This window comes from Galeopterus variegatus, unplaced genomic scaffold (genome assembly GCF_000696425.1).
Source record: "Galeopterus variegatus unplaced genomic scaffold, G_variegatus-3.0.2 Scaffold2240, whole genome shotgun sequence".
Lineage (NCBI taxonomy): Eukaryota > Metazoa > Chordata > Mammalia > Dermoptera > Cynocephalidae > Galeopterus > Galeopterus variegatus.
Genome location: NW_007728351.1, coordinates 109304 through 121720, shown reverse-complemented (window position 1 = coordinate 121720; position 12417 = coordinate 109304). Strand labels below are relative to the sequence as shown.

The window sequence follows — 12417 nt, the reverse complement described above, 5'->3', positions numbered from 1 at the left end:
CATGGTGTGTATAAATTGACATGCCATTTTATAACAAATCTGGAGTCAGTTTATTACACTACCAAGGCACCATATCATCTCATCCTGGTTTTTTACTTAGGTAATTCCATTTGTCATCGCATAAACCTCATTTGAACAAGAAAGAAGATAACTCCTAATTGTCAGAGCAGTGAACAGTAAGCATATGTCCTGGTCTTCGAGTATGTCTTTTGTTGGCAGTTGTGGTCTTAGTACACTCATGTGTTTAAGTACTGAAAGTGTGTAGGCCACAGAGTAGAGAAACAAATGAGCTAAAGTGGACCCAGAATGGGATTTATTAATTCATTAAGGGATTTAGTTACAGTCTTAATAAAGGATTTAAGTTCCTGCTGTGTACATATTTGATAATTTTTACAAAACTTGACTAATCCTGAGTGTGAGATGTCAGGGACTTAATGTTTATGGGGAGCCTTGCACTTCAGCTGCAGTTGAATGACTGTAAGGAATTGGTCTCATGGCTGTTGGAAGCTCCGCAGGAGGGTGACTGGTGTGGACGGTGTCTGTGGCATGCTCGGAGGCGGCAGCGAGGCCAAGGCCGGGCCGGTGGCTTGTGCGCGAGGTAGGGCTGCCAGTCCTGGGAGGCTCAGGCACATCCTGCGGCATGTCAATGGCACCACACGCCATGCTGTCAGATTATTAAGAGTTGCTGTGTTCACATAGCATCACTGTGCATATGTAAAGAAAAAAATGTAATCAGAAACATTTTTGAAAATTCATTTACAGGATTTATTTTATTAAAATTTTTGACATGAATTCATTGTGTGTATGATAGTGGTGAAATACTTTTTATGGCAGTCGTAAATGGTTGCTAAGAGGAGTGGGATTGCAGACAAGTCAGTGACCAAGATAAAGCCAAGGTAACTGAGGCACAGCTGTCTGAGGTGAATGGCCTTTGGGCTGGACAGTGTGCTGCATCAAAGAAGAGCTGTGGGGTGGTCTGGACATGTGGGCGTGCAGGTGAAGTTTTAGGACAGTGGCTGGAGCACCTTTTCTGTGCTCAGTGGGTCACACTCAGCGTGCCCTGGACAGAGGCTTCGTGGAACAGTTGCTGCAGTCACTGCTGAGCGCACGGCAGCACTGGTGCAGAGCAGGCAGGTGTTCACAGACACCCTCTGGTCCATGCTCTGTGAGAGAAGCCCTCCTGGAGCAAGCCTCACAGGCTAATTAATGCATGACTCCTGTGAGAAGTAGAAATAAATATCAGATTGATCTGTGCCTTTTCAGACCACACATGTCATTTCTGGACATAAGATGTTTGATCTCTGAACTCCTACTCTCGCCCTTGCCCGATGGTGGTGGCTGCTCTTAAGGAGACATCTCTGGAAGGAAGCAGGTTGGGCTCTCTTCCTGTATTGCACAAGGTGGAGACTCGAGCTCAGTGCCCGCAATCCTGCAAGAGGGTGCTGAACTTGGTGACCTTTGGTGACATTTCTAGTTCTCAAACTCCTGGTACTCACGAGTGTGCCTGGCAGATCCATCCTGCCATGCTGTTCAGCTGTGCTCTGCCATTGCCTTCCAAGCTGCGGGAGGCCGCGACATGTGTGGACTGTAATTTTGATCCTCTCCTACTCTGTTCACATTGCGGAGGTGCTCAACTACGGAGAGTGTGGGCTGATGGCTGGTGTTTGAGCCTGCTTCTGGAATGAGCGCGTGACCCAGAATCACAGAACCCTTGTTATTAACAGTTAAATAGTTTTTTTCACTTTGGGAAGTATTTGAGCATTACTGGTAAAATCTTTATAATAGAATTATTGACATAAAATAGCCCACTCAAAAAAAATCAAAGCAAAGCAAAACAGAAGTAGTCCACCCCAAAAAAGCATTGTGGAAGAAAATCCATTTCTAAGTTGAAATCTCTGTAGTTTGTAGTTTGTGGAATGTCAGTGTTATGGATTTCTAAAATTCTTGAATTCTGTGTCCCAACATTATAAAATCCCTGATATTATAGAAAGGCCTTTCTGTTGGGAGTCCACCTGGTTTTCATAGTTGTCCCCAGGCATGTGGTCTTTACACAGTTGAAGGCAGTCCTCCCCCCTTCCCTCCTCCCCACTCCTCTTCCCTCCCCTGCCCTCCTCTTTCCCCTTCCCTCCTCTTCCATCCTTTTCCCTCCCCTGCCCTCCTCTTCCCTCCTCTTCTGCCCTCCTCTTCCATCCCCTTGCCTCTCTCCCCTGCCTTTCTCTCTGTTCCCCTCCCTTCCTCTCCCCCACCTCCCCTCCTCTCCCGTCCCCTCACCTCCCCTCTTATCTTTCTGGCTCCCATTTCCCATCCCAGATATTCAGTACATATCTACTGGTGCCTGTTTTGAAGCATCTGTATCTGGAATCATACAAGTTTAGCTAGCACGTGGCCAGAGTTGACAAGTTGGGACAAATGTAGCTGTATTTTCACTGGTGTTCCTAGCCCTTAGGATCTTAGAATACCCCAACATGTGATATTTTTTATGGGGCAACTAGTTATACTGCACAATAATAAAATGTTTCATGTATTACTTGTAGAATATTTATTCTCTATCTTGGGTGGCAGAAATGAATTATTTGCGGTTATAATCCATCCATGCCCTGGCACTGGGAACACTGAGCCATGATGTATGTGTGTAATAATGCGGCCAGAAGGGTGGTAGGGCACTGCCCTTTGGCCTCCTATGTAGTGGGTCCCACATGCACTTATTCTGTATCACCACTTGGTGTTGGAGCTAGTGCTTCACTTAATGCAGAGTGTTGCTTTTGAGATTCATAAACAGTTTGGGCAGGTCTTTACAAAAGCCAGATGAAAACTAATTTTTTTTTTCCTTTTTTTGTCTTTTTTACTGACCGGTAATGGGATCGCAACCCTCGGTGTTGTGCCCGCACCACACTCAGCCAGTGAGCAGGAACCGGTCTCTACATGGGATCCGAACCGGCGCCACCGGGCCGGCCCGATAACTAATTTTTGGTATGGATGGAAAATATAACTTGATACTAGCTCACAACCATGAATGTGTTCTCTGAAAATCTGCCTGGGGTGGCCAAGGCTGACCTTGCTGTGGAGCTGACGCTGCACGCAGTGAGTCAACACGTTTGTTCATGGTCCTTCTTGGTAGATACTGAAGAAGGTCATCAGTCGCTTCCATGACTGCAAAGTGCTCAGTGTGTGGGATCTCAGGAGTAGCTCGGGAAAGCCATCAGGGGAGGCCAGCTCTCAGCCAGGGCCTGAGGGCATCTGAGAGGCAGGAGCAGTGTAAGTGTAAGCAGAACCCGCTGGGTGTCCAGGTGGCCTGTTCCCTTGGCAGAGCTGCTGGCAGGATGTGAGGCTCTGAGATGTTCAGCACAGTTAGTGGGGTGGATCATGGTGGGTGAAGACCATGCTGTCTTTGGAGAGGACTGAAGCGGCAAGTCAGGCTTGGTTGGAGAGGGGTGGTGCTTTTGGGGCTGGTGACCCTCAAGCACAGGTGTTTGCTAACCCCTCATCTGGGGACATCCCCTTGGACTCGGGGTCTGGCTGTTTGCTTTGGAGGAGTGAGGATGCATTTGTGTGGTTCAGCCCGCTGCCCACAGATTCTCAGAAGAGGGTCCTGGGTTGCAGTTGTACAGGTAAGGTCCTGGTGCACAGTAAGTGCTGAGTCTGCCCCAGGCAATGAACTCTTAGCCAGAAGACACACTGGCTCAAGCCTAGGCCTTGGGGACAGTGGGGGACTCGGAGCAAAGCTGACTGGCACTATTGGAAGGTGTGTACCTTGTGGTCTCAGGGCATTGTTCTTCCTGGTCTTTTCTTTCTTGCAGATGGGAAAAGGAAGTACAGAACGTGGCAGCTGTCTTTCATTCATTTTAACTGGGCAGTCACTTCTCATTGCTGTGCTTTCTCCTGTTTATTTCATTTTTCTGGTACTTACAATAGACTCTCAAAGCAAATATTTGTATTCCAAACTGCTTGCATAGCAAGAAAATGCAAATCATTACCAGAAGTTTTTCATTGTAATAAGTTTTTCAGAAGCAACAATTAATTTCATTGAAGATTTAAATGATTAGAATCGAAAGTAAGTTTATATTTCTTATAATCTGACTTGTACTTCTTTAATAAAGCTACTAGAATCTTTCTGTTGTCTCAGATGCCAAAACTGGACAAAGATATTTTAGTAAAATAAATATTTTCTTTTCCAAATTGTCAAAAGGTGAATTTCTCAAATATTTATGTGGGCAGGTGGTCTGTCTTGTTTTTTTTTTTTTTTTTCCCCTCCTTTTTGTCTTTTTTTTCGTGTCCGGCAACGGATCGCAACCCTCAGTGTCGCGCCCATACCGGACCGGGACCGGCAACGGATTCGCAACCCTCGGTGTTGCACCCGCACCTCGCTCAGCCAGTGAGCGGGAACCGGTCTGTATGTGGGATCCGAACCCTCGGTGGGAGCGCCGCCACGCTCCCAAGCGGCGCACTGTAGCAGTGCGCCACCGGGCCGGCCCATGTCTTGTTTTCCATGTAAGACACGATTCATTGTCATCAGTGAGGAGCCGGGGTCCAGACTGGGTTCGTGCCCCTAGGTTAGCAGTGAGTTAGGGCTGAGCACTTCCAGGGGAACGTGAGCTCCGGGGAGCCAGGTTAGGCCAGTGAGTGGGACAAGACAAGCCATCTGAGTCTCTGGTGGGCCTCTCTTCTCGCAGGAGCTGAGAGGGTGCTACTGTCTCCCAAGAGTCTCACGGGTGACAGTAGTGGAACCCTCATCCTCTCTTGCGACTGGGATGGTTTTTCCCTGTCCCCACGGCGGTTTTCACCTCTCTATGGGTCAGAGTTTCCTGTTCACCTAGCCTGGACTTCTTGCTTGAGAGGTCCATGTGGCCGTGATTCCTGGGGCTTGTAAGTGAGGTTAAGACTCTGGTGATGGCAGTAAACTCATGGTGGAAGTCTGGACAACATACAAAATAACATATGTCTGGATTTTTTTTTTTTTTTTTTGTCTTTTTGTCTTTTTTCCGTGTCCGGCAACGGATCGCAACCCTCAGTGTTGCCCCCGCACCGGACCGGGGACCGGCGACGGGATCGCAAGCCTCGGCGTTGCTCCCACGCCTCGCTCAGCCAGCGAGCGGGAGCCGGTCTGTACGTGGGATCCGAACCCTCGGACCGGAGCGCCGCACTATCCAGTGCGCCACCGGGCCGGCCCTGGATTGTTTTTTAACCTGCTCTTGGGAAGCTAGCACTCAAAGGAAAGCAGAGAGAGGAGTCTTAAGAAGTTTATGTTTAAATTTTTGGTTAATTCCTTCTGACAGACTGCCTGCTACAAAACACAACAATATAAATTAATAACTATTCTCTGTGGTCAACAGTGCAAATTCCGGGCTGGGATTTCTAATGGTCTTTTTTTCCACTTTCTTTTCTTTTTTGCCAATATGGAATTTTGAGTAAATAGAAAGTTGAATAATCTAGCAAATTATATCAGGAAGTGTACATGAAGGAATGCTTTTTGTTTCAGTACAGAGAAAGTATGTAAAACCTGGAAGTGTTTGAGGATCAGCAGTTTTTTAGGAAGAAACTCTAGCAGTGCCTGAATCACCTGGTTTTTAGCAGGCAGGAACTTGTCCTGGTCAAGAGCACTTGCTTCTGGTTCAAGCTCTACCTCTTACTTGCCCTGTGACCTTCATCAAGATCTTTCATTTCTGAGAGTGCCTCAGCGCCTCTTCTGTGAGTGGGTCACAGTCTTCCTTCCTTGGGCTATTTCAAGGACAGGTGGATGGAGGCCTCCACCGTGGGCAGGGTCAGGTGCAGGAGCCTGCCCGGTGGGACAGGCTGCCCCGTCCATGCTGTGTGACCCTGGGCATGATTCTTCACCTCTCTCTGCCTGGGCCTGTCTCATGCTTAGTACTTGGACTGGTGCCCCGCACCCATCAGAGCACAGTGAATGTGGCACTCTCGCAGTTGAGGATACAGAATGCCTGCTGTGCATGTTAACTTTCATAGCTTCTCTGAGAAGGACAGGGCTTGCACAAGGTGCAGCTGTCCCACACCAGCCAGTGGGCGTCAGAGCCCTCATTTATAAACAGGGCCCACTCCACAGCCTCTGACTCACAGGGGTGGGTCAGGGCCCCGGGATTTGCCTTTCTAGCAAGTTCCCTTCAGTGCTGATGCTGCTGGCCTGAGAACATGAGCCCTAGAATGCGCCCCTTAGTTTCCTTGTTAATTGTGTCTATCAAGTAAGCTGTCATTTATCGCCTTGTTCTTCATAGCTAGAGCATGTTTCCCTATCCTGGCCGTAGGTTGGAATCACCTGGGGGCTTCGGAAAGTACTGAGATGGACCCTGCCTGGTCTTGACTGACTGTGTCACAGTTGCTGGGCCTAGGGCTGGGCATTGGTGTCTTTATGAATGTCTCTGGGAGCCTGGTTGAGAACCACATGCTCTGCCAGAGCCTGCCCTTGGCCCTGAACGTGTGAGGATGGGAGGAGGGAGCCCAGGTCTGCCAGCATTGGGGTATGGTGAGGGCAGGCCCCCAGCCTGGGGAGTGGAGACCTGGAAGTCTCCAGTACCAGGGGAGTGAGGCGGGGAGGGTGTTGCCAACAGAAGGGTGGACAGGAGCCAGCGGACTGTGAGAGACAAGCACCCCCACCGCGATCATGCTGGGAGTGAAGTGTGGAGTGTGGGGCTGGGAGCCGCGGGCCATGGATACCCGCACAGCCGGGTTCTTCTGGAAGCTCCAGCTTTCTTGCACGTGAGAGGGGAATCACTGAGAGGACAGGATCAGGCAGGCTTTGGGTAACTTCATGGAGGGCAGATTCTAGTGAGAAGAAGTAGGGAGAGGGCCTGGATGAGCAGTGGGAGTGAAGGGAGGGCCGGCTCAGACACATGGAGCTCTGCCTGCCCCATTGTGACCTCACGGTGCAGGAGGCACCTTGGCTTTGGAGAGAAAGGTGCAGCCAGTTGTGGTTACACTGAGTTGGGAGGTTTGCAGACCCTCTTGCAGGTAGAACCTGAAGCATACAGGAGTAGATGTCTTCAGGATGAGCACAGCAGCTGATTGGGGAGACCATCACCTTCCTTGTGTGACCACTGGCCCGTGGCAGGAATTGGGAGGACATGGGGGTGGGACAGTGGCCCCCTGGGAGCTGGCTCTTACCCTGAGTCAGTCATGAGAGCTCTCAGTGCAGGACAGGCATTCGCATCACCCCTCTGGGCTGCACTGCTACTCTGCTGGCATCTATGCATACACTCACAGTGACACTTTGACGTGACATTGACTCACTGGAAAACAGCGCTGAGCCCTTGTCCAATGTTTACTTTACTTTAAAAACATTATCTAAACATGGAGAGCTCAGCTAAGCAGAGTTCAGCATTCCTCATTATTCTTGAGAAAGGCCACAGTGATCTTTGGCGGTTTTGACAGTTGAAGCTGAGAGCCCCTAAGCCATCGTCCCCACACTGTCCCATGTCCCAGCGTGGGTGACAGTCAGGGGAGATGTCTGCAGCCAGTGCCCCTCACCTCTGCTGGGCCAGAATGCTCCCTCCATCCCTATAGGACCCCTGTGTTCCAGGATGCAGGACCCCCACCCCCCTTTGGATTCCTGTGCTTGTGGATGCTGCCCCTCACTCACACTGGATCCCTGTGCTCCTAGATGCTCCTGGTCTTCAAGTGTTAATTCCAGGACTTGCAGAGTGTCACTAGATGCTGACTTCTATTTGACTGGAGTTTCAATTAAACAGCACCAGTGCTTGGAACCTTGGAGAGTTTAAAGACAGAAGGTCCTCATCATGAGATTTAGTGACCATGGGCCACAGGCTGTTCTTGGGTTACCAGACAGCCCCAGACCGGCCACCTGTGTCCACTGTCCCTTCAGCACAGACCATGTCAATCCCTGCATAAAACTGTCCAGAGCCCCTTGTTGCACTTGGGGTGGGGCCAGCTGTTTGCTGGGGACCTGGCCCTCTCTGCTCTCCACCCTTACCTGTTCCTCCCTCCCCTGTGCTCCTGGCTCTGGCCACACTGGCTCCATTTCCTCCCCAGAGTGCCATGACCTGTTCAGGCCCCCGCCTCTGTTGCTCCCTCCTCTGGAATGTTCTGTTCTCTGCGGTTCCCCTCTGGGTGGCTCCTTCCCAGCTACCCTGCTCGAAGCCGCCATATTGTGGAGGCTGGCCCTAACCCCTCCATCCACCCTGATGTGGGTCCACGCTGTCCCCGCATCTCTCTCTGTACTTGCAGCCCTCTCTTTGCTACCCAGGAAGGTCAGGGACATGGTCTCGTGCACAGGGAGCACCTGTCGGGCTGGCACAGATGCTCATTCATTCCCATTTCACCTGGTGGTTGTGCATCAGGTGTGCCAGGACGACTGGCCTACCAAGACGGTGGAGCTGGCAAAGGCAGCTGCTGACCAGTGAGCAGCACTCTTCTCTTGTGGGTTGTGGCTGACTCCCATAGGGGTGATGGCTGAGTGGGTCCCCGGCCCTGCCCACCTCTGGGTACTGGAATCACAGGAGGAGCCCTGCCTGCATCGTAGCGGTTCTCGCTCAGCAGAAGCATCTTCTGCTCCTCAGCTGCGGACAGGCACTATCCTGACGTGCTGAACAGCTTCAGGCAAATCTCCACCCTCCCCCCCACACACACACCAAACACTTTAAAAATGTGCGCTTCACAAGGTTGGATGCTTACGGGTGTGATCTGACTTGGACATTCTGTGACGTAGTTTGCAAAGTTCAGTGCAGGGGCAGAGTTCGTGTGCATGCGTCCCGTGGGTACGGGGGAGGACACTGGCAGGTACAGCTCCGGAGCCGCGTGGGGCTGCCTTCTTCCCACCATTGCTCCTTCATGTGGCTGTATCTGGGGTGGGCTGGTGCACATCTTTGGTTTTGCTGCTGTGTCCATGCACATCTCTAGCACAGGAGACTGTCCTGATCCTGCTGCAGTGCATGTCCTCCGCACCCCCGCCCCTCCCTGGCTCTGGGGCTTCACCACCAGATGTGGCAGGCCAGGCATGCTCCTGCTTCATGGTGACACTCAGACCTGTGCCTCTGATCCAGGGTTTAGATTCTGAGCATTAGACCTAGTGCTAGGCACATCATTGCTTAACAGATATTTGTAGATAAATTTATGATTACTTACACCCTGGGAGCTGGATCTGTCCAGCATCCCATCTGTGACCTCGACAGCTGCTGCTAGGAATCTCCCTCCCATCTGTCTTTAGATCATGTTTCCATGGCTCTACATGGACAGGTTGAAAGTAATAGTGACTGAATGACATTCAGAAAAGTGCGTGCCTATGAGTGAATGTCCATACCACCGTCTCCTGCTTCTGAGCTGACAGTGCCTCTGAGAAATGGCATTTCTTACTCATTTCTTACTCTGAATCCCCAAAATCAGAGTTCTTTTCGATCCTCAGCTACAGTGAAGAGCCGAGCCTCAACCACCCTGAGCACTGCATCCAGTCCTCAGACCCCCTGCACCCCTGCAACCCGCAGTGACTCTGGGGCTATATGGGCGGTGGCACGTGCAGGGCGTGGATGGGCCACCAAGCCTCAGCTGTGCTCCTGGCTCCGGCGGAGCAGGCAGGACTGGCTGCCCTCGCAGGAGCCTCCTCTCTGCGTGGAAGCCAGAAGGGCCTGTTTGCACAGGGAGGGGAAGACCCTCCCTTTTACCTTCACTTAGTCAACTTTGGGGTCAGGAGAGGCATTTGGGAAGCTGCTGTCTCCACGTAGGAGCACACCCTCTCTAGGTTTGTGATCACATGTGGAATTTTCCTTTGCCACACAGGAGAGGCTTTTCTGAGGTATGTTTGACAAGCCACTAAGTTTTTCACAGAGTGCATCTGGTCAGTCTTACAACCCAAGAGGTGTCATGCAGAGAAAGATCCTGTGGTTGAGAGAAGCCAACCCACTTGTGAAGGGTCAAGCTCAGAGCCCAGAGCTGGTGCCTGCTGAAGTCACGTCCTTCCCTTGATCCCAGAGGGAGCTGGAGGGGTGTGAGTGGGCTTGCAGAGATCATAGCCCAGCAGGCAGGTGGGATGTTACCTCCGCAGGATGGGAGTCTCCTTTCTAGGCAAGCTCTTTCTCCTGCACACTGAGTGCTGTGAACTGCCCACACCTGAGTGCGAGCTCATTGCCCCAGAGGAAGCCAGTGTTGGGTTATGCAGTGATTCTCAGTGTCAGAGGCAGAGGCTGGAACAGCTTGCCCGCGGCAAGCCCACTTCCCGTCCTGCAGTCCTGTCTCAAAGTTCTGGCAGATGAGAGATCAGACTGGGCAGCCAGGCACAGCAGCGAGCCTAGGTATGAGGAGACCAGGGGAAAGTCAGTTCTGCAGGTAGTGGGCCATGTACCAACCATGTCCAAGGGTATCAGGGTCAACTGGAGTCACAGGTCATGGGCACAGGTCACATGACCCTGTGGGCTCTCAGGTCCTAGAGACTCTGCAGCTCACCAAGTGCTGTCCCTCCAGAATCTCCCCTTCCTTCTGCAGACATGCCCCCAGATGAAAGGTTTGGGGCATTTATTCCGTTGTTAACCATTGAGGTCACAAAATCACAAGTGGTACATTCCACAGGGTTAAGGAAAGTATGTGTGGCAAGGAAGGAAATTTGGCCACAAGAAGAGGAAGGGAAGTCAAAGAGGTCAGAAAAGGTGCTTCCTGTATGTAGACCCCCAAGTTCACTGCTGAGCAGTCAGAGGAGGGAAGGGAGGGAGGGAGGATTCCTGAAACAGGAGAGGGTGTCGGCCCAGAGCACCATGCTGGACTTAGTGGTACGGGAAGGTGAGTATTGTGTGGCCACGTGAGCAGGGCAGAAGAGAACCGTGGAATTCACATCTCACTGAGGTTGTGCCCAGTGTCCGGGTGGCCTCTTAGCGCACACGTGCAAAGTCCTCTAAACATGGGAACGGGCATCAGTTCTCAGATGTCCCAGGGCAGGCATGCTTGGTTTGGCCATCCAGGTCACAGTTGAGAACCACAGGGAAGGTACTCTCCAAGTGGCTTCCACTCTGACGCCCTTGCAGATGCAGGGCAATGCTTAACACAAGCAGAGTTTACTGCTGGGCTGTAAAGAGAATCTGGTGTTTGAGATGAGAGCTTGTGTGATATCACCTCTTCCAGACTTCAGGATGATCTCGGGCCTGCATGTGAGGTCTGGGCTCATCCCCCAGGGTTGCTGCAGAGGCTTCCACCACTGGGTTTACACTTATGAGTCTTCCAAGAGCTTTAGGTGGGATCCATTTGGGTAGACTTCAGATATGTGGATAGCGCTAAATGCTCTGCGTTCCATTTGCTTTAACTGAGTTAACAAGAGAGGTTTAGCTCCTGTGGAAGCCAGCCTCCAGTGTAGAACAAAGAGTATTTACATGATACAATCTGTCACATTCAGCTTTCCAAAATGGATTAAAAGAAACCTAAGCCGCCTTTTTGGGAATGATAGCATCGTTTCTGCTCTTTGTCAGATGCTGGCACCTGCGGCGTGCTCTCCTAACAGTGGAGGTGCTCCAGTTCTCTCAGCCACTAGCGTGGAAGCTGGGGAACGATTTGCCCAGCAGCCCATGGAGCGGCTCTCTCAAGTGTGTTTGAGCCGAACATCTGGCCGTCATGAGTGTATGTACTAACTGGAGCATGCCCCTGAGCCCTGGCCCTCTGGGAACTTTTTCCTCTTCTCTTTTTCAGAGGATTACCCCAATGGCACCTGGCTCGGCGATGAGAACAATCCCGAGATGCGTGTGCGCTGCGCCATCATCCCCTCCGACATGCTGCACATCAGCACCAACTGCCGCACGGCTGAGAAGATGGCACTGACGCTGCTGGACTACCTCTTCCACCGCGAGGTGCAGGCCGTCTCCAACCTCTCAGGGCAGGGCAAGCACGGCAAGAAGCAGCTCGACCCGCTGACCATCTACGGCATCCGCTGTGAGTGCACGGCTGCCATCTCCCACCACCTTCGTAGCAGGGTTTGATGGGGAGGGGCTGGTGAGGTGGCGTTTGGCCAGAGGAGTCAGGACCCACGTTTCATTGTGGGAGACGGCGCCAGATCAGTGGTGGCCACAGAGCACGGGGTCGGGGGTGGTTCTGTACTGAACATTTAGTAAAGTGTTTCCTTTAGTAAAGTGTTGTCTGGTGCCCTCTGGATGAGGAGAACACTTGAGAACGTGTTTCTCCAGGGACCTTGAAATCCCAGCCTCGCTTGTCCTCAGGCTGCTCTTGAAGGAGGAGAAGGAGAACTGGGGGCCTTCCCTGCTGTCCCACTGGCCATGCTGATCCAGGCCCCCCTGAGCTTCCTGGTGGCATGAACAGAGTGCCACCTGTCCCCTTCCTTCTTGGGCAACCTTGGCAGCCGCACCGCGTGTTTATGGGCTGACCTGGCTGTGAGAGGAGCCAGGAGACGTCCTGAGACTGCTGTGGACATCCAGCATGGTCTGGGAAGTTTTCCTTGCTGCTCTTTGAAGTGCAGAACTTGCT

General features: G+C 51.7%; 1 protein-coding gene across 6 annotated transcripts in view; it reads left to right on the top strand.

Moving 5' to 3' along the window:
- Window positions 1–12417, top strand: part of BANP (BTG3 associated nuclear protein) — a 104629-nt gene that overhangs the window by 31990 nt on the left and 60222 nt on the right. For all 6 annotated transcript variants that reach the window (XM_008581049.1, XM_008581048.1, XM_008581047.1 and 3 more), the window contains one exon: window positions 11629–11868. In XM_008581049.1, coding sequence (XP_008579271.1) covers window positions 11629–11868 — 240 coding nt within the window. The remainder of the gene's footprint in view (window positions 1–11628; window positions 11869–12417) is intronic.